This window comes from Hoplias malabaricus, chromosome 2 (assembly GCF_029633855.1).
Source record: "Hoplias malabaricus isolate fHopMal1 chromosome 2, fHopMal1.hap1, whole genome shotgun sequence".
NCBI lineage: Eukaryota > Metazoa > Chordata > Actinopteri > Characiformes > Erythrinidae > Hoplias > Hoplias malabaricus.
In genome coordinates, this window is record NC_089801.1 from 53098802 (window position 1) to 53121662 (window position 22861).

General features: G+C 40.2%; 1 protein-coding gene across 2 annotated transcripts in view; it reads left to right on the top strand.

Moving 5' to 3' along the window:
- Window positions 1-22861, top strand: part of rasa3 (RAS p21 protein activator 3) — a 78587-nt gene that overhangs the window by 38426 nt on the left and 17300 nt on the right. For both annotated transcript variants that reach the window (XM_066660117.1, XM_066660118.1), the window contains exons 6-13: window positions 10068-10148; window positions 10878-10950; window positions 18043-18116; window positions 18298-18402; window positions 18953-19109; window positions 20584-20732; window positions 22437-22551; window positions 22672-22746. In XM_066660117.1, the coding sequence (XP_066516214.1) occupies window positions 10068-10148; window positions 10878-10950; window positions 18043-18116; window positions 18298-18402; window positions 18953-19109; window positions 20584-20732; window positions 22437-22551; window positions 22672-22746 (829 nt within the window). The remainder of the gene's footprint in view (window positions 1-10067; window positions 10149-10877; window positions 10951-18042; window positions 18117-18297; window positions 18403-18952; window positions 19110-20583; window positions 20733-22436; window positions 22552-22671; window positions 22747-22861) is intronic.

Genomic DNA, 22861 nt, shown 5'->3' on the forward strand with positions numbered 1-22861 from the left:
TTCAAATTGAAAAACTCCATCTCCCATCAGCACAGAGACTTTAAATGTTTACATTTTTTGTTTTGTTTTTGCATGTATACAGACACAAGCCACGTATTCTTTTCGCCTTGTTTACCGGGTAAATAATCAGATTCTTGGAGGATAATATTTTATTGCAACTCTCTGCCTAAATTATTTATCATGTTAGGCTTAAAGTTTACTAAAGTAGTTGATCTTTTCTGAAAGTGTACGTGATCAATGAGAGATGTTTCCACACCACAGCACGCGCCGAGGCAAAATCCCAAATGTCTCTCTACACCCTACATAGGGCACAGTGTAGGTCATAAATAATGGTTTCTGTACTCATTTACTGTGTTGTATATTAAAAATTATTTTTAGTGTGCTATACAGCTTACGTTCCACTGTTAAATTAGTGTCTAGTTACTGTCTGGGATCAGTATTCTTAATTTTATTATCTGTCACAGTTTTTATTTGAGTTGTGTGGTCGAGTAATGAGAATGTCCCCAATATGGCGGCTTATCTACACAGCAACGTCAGCTTCAGCCTGTGGATGTTAGCGTGGACCAGCTGAAGCATGACCGACCAGAGTGTGCTCTGTTGTTCACATAATTATGGTGTAGCTACCCTGTAAATGTAGTTAATGTCTCCTATAGTTTTTCTTGGTGAAGCCAGTGAGTTGTCTAATTCTGTGTGGGGTCAGACAGAATGAAGAACCTGGGGACTGAAGCTGTTTTATCAGAGGCTGACAGGCGTGCTTTAGGTCCCTTCAGGCTTATAGACAGGTTAGCCAGCCTCCAGCGGCAGATCATAGAAAGAGAAAAAGAGAGAGAGGGAAAAAAAGTAGAGGAGAGAAAGAAAGAGAAGAGGGGGTACATTCTGTCTAATCTGTTTTTTCCTGTTTTCTGACTGGCCTTATTTATCTGCCTTTGTTTTGATTCTGTACAGCTCAGCACAAAATGGCTCTCTAATACAAACAACACTGTAGGGTGCTCTCCAGGGAGAAGCCTTTTCGTTCTTCCATTTTCTCTTATTTTTTTCTTTTTATAGCTTGTGTTCTTTGCTTTTTTGCACGTGTGCTCGTATTTGGTGGCTTTAGAGGAAACATATCCTGCATGTTTAAAAATGCAGTACCCAGCAGAGGGTTTTAGTTATTTATTTTGTGTTTATAGCAAATTTTATAAAAAAAAAATAAAAGAATAAGAGGGAGCACACTAAAAACTAAGACATACCAAACATTAAACATTAAACATTAAAACCAAGCTTTAAAAATGTCATGCCAAAAACATTCAGCAGTGTGTATGACTTACTAATAACATTCATACCTTCTGTGTGAAACCTGGACTAAGCATTGAGTTGTTTTGCTGTCTGGGACTGATGACAACCACACGTAGAGATCTTGGTCCACTGCCTTTTGTTCTTTCTCAGACTTGCAAAGTTATATAACTTCACAGGGGCCCTGACTCAGTTCACCATCAAGCCAAATTAACAGCAATATAAAACACTTTTTTCACATTTTTTCACATTTCTTGCCGTATTCCGTAATTTTATATTTATTTTTTTGGTCAAAATCCCAGTGTAACATAACATCATAACAACAGTTTTGTAGCTTGTATTTCAACATTTTCTTCATGAAATGGAATTAGAATGGGTCATATGTAATGTAGGACAGGTTACTTAACCATTTGAATTGTTAAAATTGTTAAAAACACCTTTTAGATAAAAATATGTTTTTAAATGAATCTTTTTAAATTTTTATTTCCAATATTTGTTTATTTATTTATAATATATTTATTTTTATATTATGTTTATCCACCAGGCACACGGTCATTCTGCAAATGAGGTCTCATGTACACAGATTCACAAACTGTCATGTGACTGCATCCACTTGAGAAGGATAAATATGTGTAGGGAATTTTCTAGAACTTATGTATCACCATGGGCTTACTTATAGATGCCCTAAAGGGCCAGTGATGGGTCCAGGATGGATTAAACATAAGACCCATATGGACAGTCCAAGCAAAGATGAGGTTAAACTGAGCAAAACAAAGACAACAAGCATGGAAAAATAAATGCACTAATTAAATTGGGCAGAAATGAGAATGGAAAAGAAAATGAACAAGGTTTAAGTGACTAAAGATAAGGTCTGTCACTGTAATTGCAGACCACAGTGTCACTTATTGAGTTTACTGCTGTACTGACTGTAAAGCGTCCTTGGGTATCTAGAAAGGTGCTATATAAGTGTAACGAGAGACATAAGAATGAACATCACAGTTATTTTAGCTGCTGATCTGTTGTATTCTCTGGTTTTCTCTTGTCTTTCTGTTTTGGAGATGTTGATTTGATTGAAAATAGTGATTTTATTTCATCTATGATGTATTAATTTAGGATATTAAAAATTTAGTTTTATTCCAATTACAATGTCTGAATATTCTTAGTAAGAAAGTATATGCTAAATATTCATTGCTTGTGTAGTTCACACAGAGGCTCATTCTCTGAGACAGTGGCTGATACCAGTGGTTCTGGACAGGGCTAATAAAAGTGCCATAAAAGTTTGACCCTTGTGTTATTTTGACAGTAGCATTTCACAGACATTTGATTGAGACCCCAGGGAAGTATGTTAACTAGTCGAAAGGGGTTTCCTCCCACAGTCCAAAAACATATGTTGGTAGGTGGATTGTTGACTCAAAAAAATGTCCGTAGGTGTGAGTGTGTGTCGCCCTGTGAAGGACAGAGTGTGTTCCTGCCTTGCACTCAGAGGTTCCCGGTAGGCAACCTTGGATTGGATAAGTAGTTACAGACAATTAATGAATATCTATAAACCTTTTCAAATATGAAGCAATGACCCCTGTCAGCTAAAAAAAAATAAGCTACAAAATCAATTGGTTTCCCTGCACCCTAAGTGAAGAGAAGAGACTCTAGGCTGTAGAAGCAAATCTAGGGATGCTGATTTAGAGCAAGGAACACTGCTGAATATAATGTACATACATTTGCATATTAAATCGTTAAAACATTGTATTACATTAGAAATGCAGAAGAAATCAGAAACTCTCAGGGAATGTGTTCATAAAACACCTCACCATATCAGTCCGTCAGCTTGTGTTTGCTCTTATGTGTCTTGGAACACCCTAGATAAAGGGTCTTTTTTTGTATGACAGCATGGTTTAGAGAGAGAGAGAGAGACGAGAGAGGAGGGGGACGGCATCACTGAAGCATTGCCAGCGTAAGAGCACACAGAACTAATTGCCATTAAACAAAGGAAAAGCCTGTCAGGAGTGAGAGGCAGCACCAAGACAGCCCTGCATTTTTCAGCCTTCGCTTGCTAGAGATACTTTCTGTACTCTAATCACTGTTCTGTATACAGTTTACTGGAAAATAGGGCGGCACACTATGTCACTACTTAGTAGTTATTGTGATTGTGGCTGCAATATTGACATTGCAGAAGCTGCAATGCGCAAATGCGCCTCCAACCAGTCTGAATGCTTGTATTTTCTGCTGTGAGCATCCCAACATAAGTGTTCATGTCATTTCGTCACTCATATTACTTGCCTGGTCACAATCACAGTATGTATTACGGTGTATTGCAGGATTGTTAGTGCGTGCACTGGCTGTTCTTGAATATGGCATTTCCTAGTGCACTTCACTGGGAACAAAGAGTCAGAGCTATGAATGTTGGATGCTTAAGATGATCCGTCCCTTGTGTTGCAGTCCTGGCCTGTGTTCATTAATAAGATTTTGATTGGTGCAGATTGTCTGGAGAGAAGCATGTCCAGGCTTCATTAAGAAGCGATGGTGACTCACCGCTCAGACAGAAGTGTAAATAAGCAAAGTGGCATCTGCAAACATAAAAGCGTGTGTGTGTGTGTGTGTGTGTGTGTGTGTGTGTGCGTTTGTCTGTAGGGTTTTGTACATCTGTCTGTACATGCATGTGTAAGCAGTGTACTCAACACAGTGAGTTTGAAATTAAAAAAACTCTGTAGAGACTCTGTAGTTAAAGCAGCACTAGGTAGTATTTTTATCTTAAATTACAGCTTTTAAATCATTGTGATTCTTCACTGACATATAATAGGGAGAATAGAGTCCCTGTTGTTGTTGCTTCCCCAGACTCAGCACTGCAGAAACAGCACTATATAGACAATATAGACTCTTATAAAGTATTTAGGCTGCAGATTATTCTTATAATTTCCGTTGGATTCTGCGGAAATATAGAGCCAAATATGTATATATATATATATATATATATATATATATTGTCTCTAAATATTTCTACATGTTCAGATAGTGCTGTAGCAGTCCTATATCCTTGTATATAAGTAAACTGCAGATCCTGCTTGTGTGCATATCTCTCCGTACATGACCTGACGGCATTAGCAGGCCCATGGTTGGCCAGTTTCCCACACCAAAGCACTCTGGGTAATGAGCTTAGTGACACAGCAGAGCCTGTAGCAGAACCGTGTCCCATTCATGTTATTTATTCTACCTCCATTTTAAGTCTGAGCAGGAATCAGTGCCACAAGCTCCTTTAAGCCTTCAGCATCACTGCTTCAGAGTGCCAAGAGAAAGCTAGGGCAGTCATGCTAGCCCATGCTTTAAAAGGTTCTGCTGCTGATGCACTTTCGGATCGATTTATGTACTTGTCAGTGCACGTTTTATTTAGTATCGTAATTCAGATCTTGAACTATAATTTAATTTTCCAGAGAAAAAGAAGAAAATCTTTATTTTTCACTTGTACCTCACACAAAGATAAAAAAAACAAAATCATATTTTGAATCCATCAAAAACCATGAAATGAAATGGGATGTTCTGGAGCAGCTGCACATGAGCTTAATATCACAATGCCTAATGCCAAACATCTGCACTGGGACCCTGGGGAACACTGGAATCGCATTTTCTGGGAAGGTGGAACACTGCTCCTATGAGATGGGTTGGGTGATACGGAACTTGTCATGCAACATCTGTACGTGATCTCACTAATGTTCCTATAGCTGAATGCAATCAGATATTGGCAGAAATCTTCCAACGTCTTATATACATCTTTCCCAGAATCTGTCTTTGTATTTTACATTGTATATTTTTTTCAAACCCAGCATTATTTTTAATCATGATCAATAACTGATTTGGCTTAGTCAGTGCTTCAGTGAGGTAGTGCTGTCATGATAGGGCATTTGAACTAATATCTGGCTGGTGACATCGAAGGGAAATCTGGAACCAAGCTTTCAACTTCTAAGCTCACAAACACTCAACTACTTCAAAAATCTTGAAAAATGTAAGAGAAATTTGAAAAAAAAAGTTTTTCAAATGTATTCTAATGTTGAAAGTTGTTGAAACACGCGTATTTGTTTAAAACAATGCACTGATGTGTTTAAAACATGGCCCAATGCTGTATGTGTCTAGATGTTGTTCAGCTGAGCTGTGTCCTCAGATTTCGGCAGCAGTGTCTGTGCCGCACAAGTTAAAAGCAGGGCTGTAGTTGGCCGATGCTGTACGTCATCGTGGGTGTATTTATGGTCTGCTCTGGGACCAGGCCAGCCGGGCATTATATAAACAGGCTTAGCACACAGGAAGTGCTCTGGTATTAGTGATGCTTTAAACCCTCTGTGTCACTGTAGACACTAAACTCCTCACCCCCTGCTGCAACCTTGCCACACCGTGTCATACTGGCCTGTATTTAACTGTTAGGTATCGAGAAACTACAGGTTTTTAATTGTTTTCCTGTATGTCCTATACACATTTCTGTTATTGACTATAAATATAGCCTGAAGTTGTTCTAGAAATTGGTCCAAACTACTGAATTTTTTCATAGAAACGGGCAGAAAGGCTTTCTTTTCAAAGCCAACTAGTTAGATAGTTTAATCCATATAATAAGGCCATATAATATAATAATTTATCTTCACAATGGAGACTGGAAAAAAGAAACAAAATTCAAATTTAACACATTATTGTAAGTGTTGGTGTGTGTGTGTGTGTGTGTGTGTGTGTGTTTTGCACTGTGATGGACTGGCGCCCCAGTCCAGGATGTGTTTCCACCCTGCACCCATTGATTCTGAGAAGGCTCTGTACCCACTGCAAAGCTGAACAGGATAAAATGGTTACAGAAAATTAATGAATGAATTGTAATCATTGGGACTTCATGAGTCTGATCTCCAGCATTGTCACTGCCCTTCGAGTCCCTGAGACGCTAATGGTGCTTTTCCATTGCATGGTACCTATTCGGCTCTTTTGCTTTTCCATTAGGCAAATCTGGTCCCTGGTACTGGGAACCAGGTATTTGTAGTCTTTGCTCATTCTGCTCCCAATTAGCTGAATAGGAACTAACGAAGCAGGACGTAGTACAAAGACTAAAAGTTTGTCACCAGCTATGTTTTATGATGTCACCAGCTTAATTTCAGGGGGGGTTGTAAGTAGAAAAGCTTCAAGGGACCATGGACCAAAAAGTGAGTAGAGCCATGTAGATTCAATTAGAGTAGGTAGCATGCTGTGGAAAAAACCATAACTGTGCTTCCCTCTCTCTAGGTGGAAGGGATCGCTTTCCCACATTACTAAAGGTGATGTTAGTGAACAAGGCTGGTAGCTAATGTAACAAAACTGGGGAGTTAGTGTTCTCCTCCCAGCATGTTGACCTACAGTAAGTGTTTATTTGCTAAAAAAACAAACAACAAATAATGCAAAACAACCAAACAACATTATTAATAACAACATTATTCCAGTAAGTGGGATACTCTGTGTGGGAATGTGTTGCTTTTCCGAATCTCTCCTTGTGACAGTCTGTATTATTTGGGGTTACCTAGTTTAAACAGTTAATAAATAATGATTTTAAATAATGTATGCTGTTGATTTAACAAATTCATGCAATCAAGGAGTATCTGAAAAAAAAAATAGTTCTTCAAACTCACTCACACCTTCTACTTTCTAGAAAAAAAAAGATCTTATATTTCTTATTTGTTTTATATTATTACTGTTTTGTATTTACTGTGATTATATATAACTTTATACAAGCACCACCTTTACTAAGAAGGCATTAGTTTAAATATATATAATTATATTAAGTGTCTAAGACCGCTGCACAGTGCTGTATATATAATGAAAAAAGATTACAAAACCAAAAAAGAATAACCAGTACATTTTAAGCATAAATATACAGTAGTACATTTTCATTAAATTATAACCATAACACAATCTCATCTTTCTTTTAACAATAACTAGTAATGTGGTATACACTTTTTGAATCGGATAGAATTTCTTCTCGTTTCATTGAGCTCCCAGTGAGAAATATGTCATATAAAACTACACCTTGCTTTTGTTGTAGCTTTAATAACTTTGGTTTCTAAGGGTTAGACACAAACCAGCAAGTTGTTTTTTAATTGTGTGTGTATTACTTACACCTTTATGTCTTGTTATTTAGACCTGTGTGAATCTGTTACTTTCTCAGTGAGTATGAATAACACAACTGTGTGGAACAGGTTTGTGAGTCAGACAGAGCGATGTGTGTGTGTGTGTGTGTGTGGACCCGGACTGGCAGGACAAGCCTTTCATAATGTGCCATGAGGATGTTACTCAGTCTGCAAGAGTGGGTGAGATTCAGCGTCTGTCTGAAAACAACATGAGCTCTTCCCTCATTGGCTAAATATGACATCAGAGAGGACGAGATTACAGTCTACTAGTTTGTTCACTTCCATTGACTTCTCATTCATGACCCTACACATACACACACACACACACACAGTCCTTTAACAGTAAGTCCCTGAACAGATTATTACCCTTCCATAGCTTTAGCTGTTATCTCTTGACACTTTAAAGTTCAAGTCTGTACTTCATACTTTCTTACCATGTATTTTAATATCTATAAACATGACATACACAGGGGCAGCACGGTGGTGCAGCAGGCAGTGTCGCAGTCACACAGCTCCAGGGGCCTGGAGGTTGTGGGTTCGATTCCCGCTCCGGGTGACTGTCTGTGAGGAGTTGGTGTGTTCTCCCCGTGTTCGCGTGGGATTCCTCCGGGTGCTCCGGTTTCCTCCCATAGTCCAAAAACACATGTTGGTAGGTGGATTGGCGACTCAAATATGTCTGTGTGTGTGTGTGTGTGTTGCCCTGTGAAGGACTGGTGCCCCCTCCAGGGTGTATTCCCGCCTTGTGCCCAATGATTCAGGTAGGCTCTGGACCCACCACGACCCTGAACTGGATAAGCGGTTACGGACAATGAATGAATGACATACACATGGCTTTTTCTTTTTAAAACCAGACATGAAATTTTCATCAAAATTAGGTTTGTAGTGAGGGAACTCTTCTATGTACAAACAGTCATTTACAGTTTGTAGGTTTTTCTAATTGTTGGAATCTCTTCACAGTTACATTCATAGTATGGGTTGTGAATACTGTGATTTCTAACTGAATTTGTCACTGAACTGAACACAGTGGACTTTGCCACAGATCACCTGCCAAAGTACGAAGAGTGTTTCATAAAATTACCAGAGCCTAATTAAATCTACTTGAGGACTATCCACACCCTCATATCAGACATTACATCAACATTCGGTGCAGCATCTACAGTCAGTACACAGACCAGACAGTGAGATAGGGTCTTGATTTACACCTGTGATTGACATGTGAGAACATGTTTTTGAATGGAGGTTTTAATTTTGGAAACCAGCCACGTGCCAGTCGGCTCAGAGCACAGCCACACACCTGGCATGGCACTTCTGTATATATATATATATATATATAGTCCTCTAGCCCTCTAGTCCTTCATCAGTGGACACAGGATGCCAACCACAGGACGCTGTTGGCTGGGTATTTTTGGTTGAGGGCTTTAAGAACTCCTCCTGATCCACTCGTACCAGCACAACACACACTAACACATCACCACCAATAATTCATTCATTCATTCATTATCCAATTCAGGGTCGCGGTGGGTCCAGAGCCTACCTGGAATCATTGGGCGCAAGGCGGAAATACACCCTGGAGGGGGCGCCAGTCCTTCACAGGGCAACACAGACACACACACACATTCACTCACACACTCACACCTACGGACATATTTGAGTCTCCAATCCACCTACCAACGTGTGTTTTTGGACTGTGGGAGGAAACTGGAGCACCTGGAGGAAACCCCTGGAGCTGTGTGACTGCAACACTACCTGCTGCGCCACCGTGACGCCACCACCAATAATATGGTGTGATATTATGGGAAATACATGTTTTTTAGTTGGACATTGAAAATATATTTATAAAAGAAATCCAAGTTCGTATGTTTCCCTACAATGCACCATTTCACGCCACAGTGTAAGTCCAACAATTCCAGGTAATTCCCTGTATTTAGAAAAGAACAAAAACTCACTGACACCAAACACTCTGTGTGAAGTGATGTACAGTAAAAGACAAGGAGCAGATCCTGTACCAGGAAATTATATTTAAAACACTGGAACATTGTATTATCAGCTTTTGAATGGCACATGCTTGTGAGAAGCGGATAGTTGAAAGAACATGGGATAAGATAAAAGCAAGTGAGATTTCTTGTGTATCATCATACAGATCAAAAATGAGATGTCAGCAGTGGGGGTTGAGTAGAGAAAGTGGGAGATCAAGGAATCAGAGCTGACAGTGGTATTTATTAAGCAAATAATGAATGAGTTTAATAAATAACCAGACACACATCTTATCTTGCTTGAGATAAGATATGCAGGCCACATACTTGTGTGGCTCTGAATTGAGGAAATCTGATAGTGAAACTTCCCTGTGGTTTCTTTTGCTTTTTATTGCATCTCAAGTCTAGAGCTGTGTCCATTCCAGGAATCTTGAGTTCCTCAAAGTCTTCCAGGGCTGGATCTGCAGCCCTTTAATTGGGGAACTGAGGGAATGAAATCTGATTTGTTTTAGGCTACACTGCCCAACACAAGGTCCAAAAATACTCCAATGACAGGGCTAAGATCTGTCTGCCTGTTTATATTGTCAGTGTATATTTATCACTTGAATGTCCCTCCAATACTAATCAAGCTATTAAAAGTTGTGATGTTGGCTGGTTTTATCCTAAACCGAAATTGGAGTAGATAACACTGGGATTTTTTCTCCAGGGTGTTGGAGTGCCAAGGCCTACCTATTGTTAATGGACAGTGTGACCCATACGCTGCAGTCTCCTTACTGGGACCATCCAGGTAATAACACCAGATCACCATAATTAAGAAATAAGTCCTGGGTGCACATATCCCTCAGATTCTTGGCTTGTTTTGGCCATTAATGCCACATTAAACAATGTTTTCTTTAAACAACATTCTCCTTTACTCTCTCTCTGTCTCTCTCTCTGTCTCTGTCTCTGTCTCTCTCTGTCTCTCTCTCTCTCTCTCTCTCTCTCTCTCTCTCTCTCTCACACCACACACACACACACACTCTCTCTCTGTATCAATCCATCTATCTGTTTATATTCTTATCTTCCAGCAAGTTCACCTCTCCGCATCCCATCTTACTGCATTCAGCTTGTAGTAAGGGTGGTCAGTAGAAACCAACCAAGATGAAGATTTTAAAATAAATGCAGAGCCCGTTCCATCCCTCTTTTGTGCCTTTTCACACATTTTCAAGCATGAATTATTAAATCACATTTAAATCATGATATATCAGTTCCTACTTTGTCTATCCTCATAAAACAAAAACAAACATGGTGCACATATTTTCAACAGTAATCGGCGGCAGTACTCTTTGTCCCAAGTTTTGATCATGACAGTGTGTTGGTGAGACCTGATGAAATTGTAATTTATTTATTAAGTTTATTTTTGTATTTAATGTCAAATATTTCCTTAATGCAAGAATGCAAGAAAAATATACTCATCTCTCTCTCTCAATATTTCTAAATTTTTTTCTCACCGTTTTGCCTTTTTCATCGTTCACAGATCAGAAGCCAAAAAGACCAAGGTCAAACGGAAAACAAACAACCCTCAGTTTGATGAAGTTTTCTATTTTGAGGTAAGAACATTCACTCCCCTTTAACTAATTCTCCCTAAACAAACATTAACCACTAGAATCATTCAGTGCACCATTATTGTTACACTCAAGTGACTTCAAGCACCTGTCTTAATTAAAACGGTGCAGATGCAGATTAGGCACAAGAGAGTGCTTATGAGCACTCACCGCACTGTCGCTAGACTGGTAAATGAGTATGGAGAGTCATTCTATGCACCTTAATCTGGTCCTAGCACAGGTTAACAGAGGAGCAGTTTGGGGACTGCCTCATAAAATATATTCATGGAATGAAGTCAGTTGACCGCTTCACTTTTGTATAGAACAAAACCTAGAATGATTCAGAGCTTTGTCATAAAGCCCTACTTAAGCTTTCATTCTGAGCCTCAGCCACAAATCAGCAGTTTGTGGTTTTTCAATTTGAGGAGCCTCCACACCCTCATTTCCTCATCTGCATATATACAGCAGTGCACATGCAATACAAACATGCACTGATAAACCATAACATTAAGACAGCCTAGTTTGTACACTCACTGTCCGTTGTCCCAGATCCATTGACCTTAGAGTTACAACTGAAGTCGATCTGTTACCCTGCATACTTTGCTTGCCCCCTTTCACCCTGCCCTTCAATGGTCAGGGCCCCTAGGGGACCACCACAGGACAGGTATGATTTCCATTGTGGATCATTCTCAGCACTGCAGTTATTGATGTGGTGGCGGTGTGTCAGCGTGTGTTGTGCTGGTACAAGTGGATCAGACACAGCAGTGCTCCTGGAATTTTTAAAACCCCTCACTGTCACCAGGACTGAAAATAGACCACCAACCAAAAATATCCAGCTGACAGCATGATGTGTCCACTGATGAAGGACTAGAGGACAGATGAGCTACAGATGAGGAACAGATGACCTACTGTCACTGAATTTACATCTACAAGGTGGACCAGTGAGGTGTGTCCAACAGTGTGGACAGTGAGTGGACACTGTTTAAAAACTCATGCAGCACTGCTGTGTCTGATCAACTCATAATTGGACAGCATACATACATCACCACGTCATTGTGAATGCAGCACTGAAAATAATCGACTACCAAAATCATACCAGCTCTGTGGTGGTCCTGTGGCAGTCCTGAACATTCAGGGCTTCAGTCTGTAATTGTATATGCAATAAATACAGTACAGGTATTGATCTGTGCCTGCTGTTTACAAGCAAGTACAAGTAATTGAGACTGAGAGTTTGGCTAAGCTAGGGCTGCTATAACCTGACACTAGCAAATCTCAATTCCTTCCTCTGACATTAGGTCTTCAGATTGTGAGAAGTGATAAGCTGTGGTAAACCACAGAGAGAAAAACCCAGAGAACGAAAGGGCAAGAACGAGGGGATTGGAGAAAGAGAACAGGTCCACACCCTTGCTCTTGCCTTTGCTCGGTGAACCGCTCCTTTCTGAGAAACCACAGTAAGGCTGTTGATGTTTGAACTCTCAAGGGAGTGCTGCTCGCCGTACGTGCACCAGCGAAAGCTTCCAGACAAACACGATAGCATCTCGCTTCGGCCATACTGACCACTTTCTTTTTAAGCCCTCTTTTCCTTCTTGTCTCTCTGCTCCACCCGATTTGTGTCTGCACTGAACAAAACCGTCTAATAGCTCCCTTGAGGCTCACATTGAGGCAAACACACACACACACACACACACACACGCACACACAGACACACACACACAAAGCAGCAAATGAGAGAAGACAAAAGCATGATTGATTCAGACGATTTGAGACACACAATTCACTGCATTGATCTCTTTCTCCTCGCAGTCCCCAGATTTCCCACACAAAGGCCAGGCTTCAGCTCACTGCAGCCTGTTGTCCATCACAGTCAAGAGTCTTCTGTAATTATGTCACTGCCACTTACCTTAAAAGCTAAAGCTGAATTTGTGCAGATCCGTCTGATATTAAATTGTTGTTTCTGGGGGCAGTTACATTCTGAATTACAGTGACGCTGATGTAATGGTGGTGTGTTAATGTGAGATGCGATGGTACGAGTGGATCAGACACAGCAGTGCTATTGGAGTTTTTAAACTGTCCACTCTAATAGACACACCTAGCTCATTGGTCCACATTGTAGGTGTAAAGTCAGTGACAGTAGCTTGTCTGTTCCTGTTTGTGTTGGTCATTCTCTAGTCCGTCATCAGTACACACAGGACTCTGTCGGCTGGATATTTTTGGTTGGTGGACTATTGTCGGTCCAGCAATGACACTTAGGAGTTTAAAAACCTGAGCTGCACTGGTGTGTCTGACACTGTGTTCACTTGTATCAGTGCAATACACACTAACACCACACCACCACGTCAGTGTTGCTTCAGCGCTGAGAATGATCCACTTATACATGCTCTGTGGTGGTCCTGTGAGGGTCCAGAGCATTGAACAACAGGTCGGCTAAAAATGTATGCAGAGCGATAGATGGACTACAGTCTGGAATTGTAGAACTACAAAGTGCTCCTTTATTGTCAGTGAAGATGAGAGAATGGACAGTGAGTGTAGAAAAAAGGAGGTGGTCATAATGTTATGGTTGATTGGTGTAAGTAAATACAACAGTTTTGCAAACCTCCAACAGGTCTATTGTCTACATGTCTATTTTGTGTGTTTATTAGACGAGAGAGCCTGTATGTTATGCTGTTGCATATACAGCACTATTCAAACTGGGACTTGCAGATGAGCAGAGCATAAACCAAACAAATACATTTGTAACACTTTTGGTCTGTGATTTATTTTATGCAGTTAGAGCTCTTCTGAATCTGGCATCACTTCCACCATAAGTCATCTGAAACAGCAAAATATAAGTCAATATTACCCACATACGGAACAGGAATAGTGCAATACACTGAGGTTTTATAAACACATTAAACTGGGTTCAAGCACCCAAACAGACTGGAGAGCTAGCAAATGCTGAGGAAACATCCTCAGAACTGTATAAAAAATATTTTTGAATTAAAATTATGAACGTTGCTTTAATAATGGAAATATACCAAAACTATATTAGTTGTTGTCTATATTAGAGGTTTTGTGTAATTCTGTATGATTTCTGCTTATTTCCTGAGGGAGAAATAAATGACAAATAAATAAATACCTAGTGTGTCCTTTGACAGGCACTAAATTCAGGTGTTGATTCAAGCAACTTCACTGCCATATACAGTATTAATCAAAATACAGAACAACAGAATGATAAAGTTCACAAACAAGCATAGAAAAGAGCATATTTCTACCATGTACAAGACTAATTACATTCATTCATCTGTAACCACTTATCCAATTCAGGGTCACGGTGGGTCCAGAGCCTACCTGGAATCATTGGGTGCAAGGCAGGAATACACCCTGGAGGGGGCGCCAGTCCTTCACAGGGCAACACACACACACATTCACTCACACACTCACACCTATGGACACTTTTGAGTCGCCAATCCACCTACCAACGTGTGTTTTTGGACTGTGGGAGGAAACCGGAGCCCCCGGAGGAAGCCCACGCAGACACACACCAACTCCTCACAGACAGTCACCCGGAGCGGGAATCGAATCCACAACCTCCAGGTCCCTGGAACTGTGTGACTGCGACACTACCTGCTGCGCCACCGTGCTGCCCCTAGACTAATTACATAAAACTTTAAATGCAGGCTTGAATAGTGCTAATTATGTGCTAATGCTAATTGTGAACCTGCCCAACTGCTCAGATAGTTCTTAGAAAATTTATAATATCTTTCTATGAAAAGCAAGACAAATTTCAGTTTGTTAAGGAGTCGAGTTTGTAAAAGCCATGCGACATTCGCAACTTAGAAACCCAGACATCTCTGGAGTTTCCACCATTGTTAGTCTCTCACTCACCCATGAGTCATTTGTTAAACTTGTCCTTCTCTACTGAAAAAAACAAAACAAAAATGTATGAACTGATGACAGCAGTGACTAGCGGCTCGATGAAAGGAAGTTGAACACTTCCCTTGTCTTGGGCCAGTCACAGCCATGCACACAAATAACTATAGAAACCTTGCTTTTCAACAGTAATTGTGCTATTGTTATCCAGGGAAAATCATTGCAGCCATCCAGTGTTGCTCAAAGCGTCTGCTCCAATAGTCCTTGATTGCACATTGTCGTTTTTTTCCCCTGCTATGACACTCCTGGCAACTACAGCTCATTGACGGATTAGCTTAGATTAAAAAAAAATAATTCATAAAATTCATGCAGTTTCCCCATAGCCTTAATGTATACCATCAGTCAAGACTAAGCTGGCTTCTTTCACTTGAACTACAAGGCTTCTTATTTAGCTAACATGGAAGCCAAGTTAACCATGTCTGAAGCACTTTTTGTATGAGGTTAGTTTTACATAGAGAGGTGGGTTGTCCTGTGATTGGGGGAGATATAGTTTCTGCCACAGATGCTCCGCCCACAAATAGACAGAGATTCTGATACCTTCACTGCGTTAAGCTGGCCTCAGTGTCAGGATTCTGCCAGCTGCATCCTAATTGGGCTATATGTACATTCGCTTATGCACACTTCCATGTATCATTTTGTACAGGATCTGGTACTGGTCCGATGTTTGTCTGTGAGGAATTGGGTGTGTTCTCCTAGTGTCCCAATGGGTTTCCTCCAGGGGCTTGGGTTTCCTCCCGGTGCTTGGGTTTCCTCCCACAGTCCAAAAATACACGTTGTTAGGTAGATTGACTGTGCAAATGGATTGACTTGCATCTAGTGATTAACCCCTACGAGCCCAGACTCAGTTCACCATAAAACCAAATTATGAGGAGAAATAAAACTGACCAAAGAAACAACGTGGAACATGTTTTTTCACATTTCTTGACCTATTCTGTAATTATTAAAATCCCAATGTAACATAGACATCACAACAACCATTTTGTAACCATTTTCCTCTTGAAATGCCATTGGAATTGGTCGTATGTAACACAAGGCAGGTTACAAAAGCATTTTTTAAATGGTTAAAAAAGGTTCAAAAACACCTTTTAGAAAATAAACACCCTATGGTCTCTATGTATTCACCAAGCACACCATCGTTTGTAACTGAGGTTACACGTACACAAATCCACAAACTGACATTTGACTGCATTCAGGATGTTCAGTAAATGTCACTTGGGGACATCATGATTTAAAGTGGTGCAGGGTGTGTGACACACATGTCACCATGGGTTTTTATGGGTTAAGAGTAGGCTCCACACCAACTGAGACCCACCTGATCTGTATTTGCGGTTACAGGTAATGAATGAATGAATAAAACTGGATTAAAAAAAAGGTATAGCACACACCAGCCAAGATGTTTGTGTTCTTATTTTTTTTTGTTGTGTCTGTAGTGTTCAGATATTTTGGTTCATCTCTATCTATAATACAGTTCAGTTAAGTTTATTACAGAGCAGTTTTTTTTTCTTTAACAAATGGTGTTATAGTAATAAAAATTCTTTATAGAATTCTGGACCCCAACCCCAGGTGAGCAAACCAGTGCAGCAGTGGTGAGGAAAAACTCGGTGAGGCAGTGGTGAGGAGCATGTGGTAGAAATATTAAGTAGGGGAAGCTGTCCTCCTCTGGTCGACACCATAACAAATCGACTATAACAGTCGGCATCTTGTAGCTTATTTTTTGTGAACAGGTGTCTTCAGTTCTGCTTGGTGCTTTGTGCCTGTTCATTCATCCACACACTTCTCAAAGTGATCATAGTCAAACCATACTCTCTTCCTCTTCTAATCCTCTGGGCCTGACTAGGGCATAGCAAAGCTGCGTGTGGAGAAGTTGACCTGGAGAGCAATATAAATAAACAAATACAGCAGTGTTGTGGATATATATATAAAACTGAGCTCAGAAAGCACAGGGAGGTGTTAATGCACACTTAAGGCCCAGTACTCAAATTTAGCATTATTTTAGATATTGTAGCACTACAGGTTAGTATTGTAATTTTGCGTTAATTTAATTGTTTTATTTTGAGTGAATGAATCCATAATTCCTCTGTGGTACTATAAAAAGGCCTTAATATTTGCAAGTTGCATATTTTCAGCTTCAAAATCAGCTTCAAAATCATTGTGTTCCTCCCCTGACCATAGGGAAAATAGAGCCTGTAACTTAGGGCATTTTCACACCTGTAGTTCGTTTGTTCAGTTAAGAAGCTCATAATCTTGAAGTGCTTTGTTTTCACACACTGAAAAATCTGTGAACCAGGCTTGGTATCGGAATGTTGCCGGTTCAATCCCCAAGACTGGCAGGAACATCCATGGCTGAAGTGCCCTTGAGCAAGGCACTGAAATCACAACAGCTCCCTGGGCACCAGGGATGGCTGCCCCCTGCTCTGAGTGTATGTTCACAGCCCCTAGTGCACTAGTGTGTTTGTGCGTGTGTGTTCACTGTCACAGATGGGTTAAATGCCTAAAACACATTTCGTTGTAATTTGTACAATGACAAATAATTGTGCATTATGTTAACTCCAAGCACACCAAAACGCATCAGTGCAAACCACGTGAGAATGTTCTCACCGCTGATTGGTCAGACCTGACTGAGGCGGGAGCAAGAATGTAAACACAGGAAGAAGATCTTGTGTTCTTAGACTAGAGCGTTTCTTATCCATTGTACTCGATTAGTGACTAAAATTTTTAGTCTCTGTTTAAGTGCCTACTGCATCCAATATGCAAAGCACACCCTGGCTATGAATGCCATTTAGCACCAACCTGCGGCGTACACCTTATTGTTAGGTTGGATCGAGGTCAGATCACATTCTCATCAGAAACGAACCACACCAGAGTTAGAGAGGAGGAGGTTGTTTTGGTCTGCATCCGGGTGCAATTACTTCTTTCACACCTGCACAAGCGAAACGCACCAAGGGTGAAAATGAACCAGAGTTCAACTTAACCGGACTACAAAGTGCAGGTGTGAAAACACCTTTGGTGTTCCTTTAATGTCTAAATATAATATAAATTACTTTAATATAAAAGTATTACTGTAACTGTATTTTTTTCTATTTTGACAGCTGTAGTTCTGTTTTGCATTATCTGAAATAAAGTATAAGAAATATATTTCAATTAATTAATTTAATTTAATTTCTTATGGTTTCCTGTGCCCCCTCACAGGTCACCAGACCACTCAGCTACACCAAACGTCAATTTGACGTGGAAGAGGAGGACGTGGACAAACTAGCTCTCAGGTGTGTGTATGTGTGTGTGTGTGTTCTTTAGCTGGAAACACAATCACATCCAGGAGGAGAGATCCTGATACTGTGTGTTCAGTACGTTTTGTCAGTAACACTATGTACTCATGGTTTAAACCGGTCACAGACATTTTATTGTTAGTGTGCTGAGTCTAACTAGTGTGTTTTTACTTCTCAGGGTGGACCTCTGGAATGGCAGTAATCTGAAGTTTGGGGATGAGTTTTTAGGAGGGGTTCGTATCCCGTTGAAGGTCTTGGGGCAGTCGGGTGTTCATGATGCATGGTAAATTTGTAAGATTCGTTTGATTACATTATTGGGCACTAAAATAATCAACAGTGTTAATATATCTGACCTTTAAAGGTACAACAGTGGTTTTAACGTCCAGGTGTGTTCCTTAAAAGGTACATTACATTCTCTTTCTCAGCAGACAAGGTGAATATTTATAAGCTTTCATAACAGGACTGTATGAAATAAAATAAAATTAAATAAATATTATCATCCTCGAGATGAATTTGGGCATATTGTATTGATAAAATATGAAAATATGCAAAATTATAGAATAGGGTACAAATATTTTCCTTAACTAAAAGTACTGAATACGTACCGTTGAGTGTAACACCACAGAGACAGTGTACTGACAGTGTACCACTCATCTTACTGAGCTTATTTGCACTTGAAAAATTATATTATTAAAAATTAAATATTGATGTGCACATCAGGCCTATGTTTTTTTCTAAAATTAAGCTCTCACATTATTATGAAATCTCATTATGGATTTAATTTGCTATAGAATCATTCTCTCTCTCTCCCTCCTTCCCTCCCTCCCTTGCAGGTACTTCCTACAGCCAAGGGATAATGGTAATAAGTCTCTGAAGGCTGATGAGCTGGGCTCTTTGAGACTCAACATCGTATACACAGAGGACCATGTCTTCCCCTCCGAGCGCTACAGCCCTCTCACTGACCTGCTATTGCAGTCCTCACATGAAGAGGTGAGTGTAACGTGCATTAGTGTCATGAATATTTACTATTAACCTTCAATGTAAATAGATTGGTTTTATATAAAACCTTGATAGTAAGAGGCAAATTACTTTACTATAATGCAATGCAAGAGCACAGTCCAATCCATTTGACACCCAAAGTCCACTCTGTTGGACTAATGTGAGTGCTCTGTACATGCCTGAGCTTGATGAGGTGGGCCTTGTTGGACTTGAGTTTGGCACACATCAATGTGAGCGCTAATCGTACCTGGGCACAGAGCTTGAACATGATCTCAATGCTCCCATATACACTGTGAACACACACAGCGACAAGGGGCTTGCTCTGGTTTATTCATATAGTGCTTTTCCACTGCATAGAACCTACACAACTCTACTCGACTCAGCAAGACTCTTTTGCTTTTCCACTGGCCAAATCTGATACCTGGTCCCTGGAACCGGGTAGGTTTTCAGTCCCAGCTCCTCCGGGGTTCCAACTGTGCAGAGTATCTTTCACATTTATTTTTATCGTATTCACAATGGCAGCTTGTAACTTTACCTTGAGGTGTTTTGAAGAGGTTTACATACTCCTTGGCCGACGAAAATTTCCAGTGAAAGCCGAAAGTGCAACAAGTAAATCCGAACGGAGCCATGTTCAGCCCAAAAAACAAAAACAACACACGAATACATGATGAGTAAACAGCCCCTAACTTTTCCACTGCTGTTGTTGTGGTTTTTGAAAAGCAAGTGATTCCTGTTAGAGACGGGGTTGTGCAATGTCATTTTATGGTGGAGCCCCACCAGTGGAAAAACGACAAGCTTTAAGCGTTCCAAGCCGTGTAGAGTCGAGTCGATTAGAGCTGGACCCATGCAGTGGAAAAGCGACATGACATAGACATGTTCTAGTCAAAGTCAATGTCTGTAAACACAGATAGAAAGTGTTACAAATCTAAACATCTGATTACAAATTGTTGCAAATGAGTTTCTGTGATAATTCAAACGGTGAATAAATATTTACAGATGAGTTAAACTTCTGTCACATAAAAACAAGTTGTTTTACACTCAAACATACCATTCCACCTTAAAAGATGCTGAGCTTCTGAACGTAAACAAACCAGAGAGAACAGCAGTTCCCCACAATTGTAGATATTGCCTTTAAGTAGGGGTGTGTTCTATGATGCTTAAATGAATTCTCACAGTACATGAATGAATCACAATGCCCCTAGCATTTGAGTAAGTGAATGTCAGATTGAATTTGTGAACGAGTGAAGCCAGTTCCATGAAGTGACTCATTTCTGGAGCTCATCAAACATAATGAAGTTTATTCAGGGATTGCACTGAACTAAATTTAGTAAAACAAATATCCATGACATGCTCAGAAAAGTGTACTGTGACATGCTCTGTCACAATAGCGATAAAAATAGTCATATTGCCCATCCCTGGATGTACTTGTTCTGGAGCTGTGTGTGATATGAGTGTGTTGTTGTAGCCTGTCTCGGCGTCTGCGGCCCACATCCTGGGAGAGGTTTGTCGGGAGAAGCAGGAGGCTGCTGTCCCGCTGGTGCGTCTCTTCCTGCACTATGGCAAAATTGTGCCTTTCGTTAGTGCAATTGCCCATGCAGAGATTAACCGAACACAGTGAGTTCACACACACACACACACACACACACACACACTGTCACCTGTTACTTTCACTATGGGCTTTTTAAACTCAAGTATGTGTCATGACTAGGGCCTGAGTGATTTTGTAACTAATATTGATTTCCTGATAACCAATAACATCAGGCTTTCTAATTTTATATATACCTTATTTCTCCAGTGTCTTACACACAGTGTAGACCTGCAATCACTCCGAAATCTTCTTCTGGAATGAAGTGTATTAGTATGTTTTTGCCTTAATCTAGATGTTGAAACATTTCCATGAGTAATTTCAAAAATGTGTCGTTCAGCCACTAGAGCATTATAGGAGATGTTTATGGTGATTATGTTAGATGATTAACTGGATCACAAACACCAATCCAGCTCATTCTGGAAGTCTTGAATGGAGCTCCATAATGGCAGAGAATAGTTTAAGTCCAGACCAGTGCTTGGGGGATTGTATTCCACTTTAGCCCATGCTTAGCACTGAGCACTGTGAGCTTATCCCTCAGGAGTTGCTGTTCAAGCCAGCATGATCAAAGCTTGTGACTGAGATATTATAATTATATGTGATTTCAAAAATCATGCCCCTGTATGTGAGTAAAAGTGAGCAAAATGGAATGGAACAGGTGCTGCAATTATTTTAATATCTTTGTCATTTTTAAACTTATAAAGAAACTCCACTAAACAGCAGACATCATTTGAGCATTGTTTGTTGGGCTGAATCTGGTTGGTTGAAATTTGGGATCTGTTTGGTCCATCTGATTTGGTCCAATTCAGCCCAAGACAGATGTCTTTTTTTCCAGACCCTTTACCACATTTCAATTAATTTTAGACATAGATGGAGACATTTTCATAGATATCTTTTCACATTTCATATTTAACCAAATATAAACGTTGTTTAGTACTCAGTGTACTCACTGAGACGACTGGCCAGATCATTTTTTCAACATCTTTTCAACATGTTTTTGCTGGGGTGGGATGAAAAATATATGTTGGAATCTATTGACACTTTACTACATTAAGGGAAGTTGAGGGGGGTGAACCTGCTGAGAGAGAGAGAGAGAGAGAGAGAGAGAGTGAGTGAGCGAGTGAGAGAAAGAAAGAGTAAGAGAGGCAGCTGAGAAAAAACAATACAAAACTCAGGCATGGTAAACATTGTTTAATGTGGCATAAAAGGCAAGATCAGAAGTATACAAAAATTGTCAAAATAAGCCAAGACTAAGGACTATGCTCATGAGTGGCTGCTCTAGAGCATCCCTTTTCACTTCATGCTTATTCATGGAGATTATACTAACTGAATGTAAATGTAATCCTCTACTAGCAATGTATCTTTACTAGTATTACAGATATGTCTAGACTTATAGAGGTTAAAACAACATGTACAAACATCACATACGCACCATCCAGCTGGCTCAGGTCACTCTGAGGCTGGGGCCCGGATCCCAGCAGGCCTTAATTAGCTCTGAACAGACAGTATTTCATTATCAGATCACTCAGTACTCACATGGTGGCATTTACATACAGTGCAGTTCCTGTATCACTGTGTTTTGGAGACTAGCTGAAGCAGCGGTAGTGTTCCATTTGTGGGGCTGCAGATTAATCCTTGGGTTTCAGCAATGCATTATTAATGCCTGAGTTTGCACACACGCACACACATTTGCAACGAATGCTAAAGTCAGTGTCTTACTCTTTGGCCCACAGGGACCCAAACACAATATTCCGGGGAAATTCACTAACATCGAAATGCATCGATGAGACCATGAAGCTTGCTGGAATGCACTATCTACAGGTCACTCTCAAACCTATTATTGATGAGGTGAGTGTCTCTCTCTCTCTCTCTCTCTCAGCTCTGTCTTATGGTATTTGTGAGATGTATTCTTCATCATCATCGTGTATGTGTGTGTGTGTGTGCATACATATGTGTGTGTGCATTTAGATCTGCACTGAACACAAGTCGTGTGAAATCGACCCAGTTAAACTGAAGGAATCAGAGAATCTGGAAACCAACAGGGTGAGTCACACTCCTCTTTTATTTTACTACAGAGTGTTTATGTGTGTTTTTGTATTTTTGTATGGGTTTTTAATGGTAGCTAACTGCTTAGACACAAAATGGATATGCTCTAATT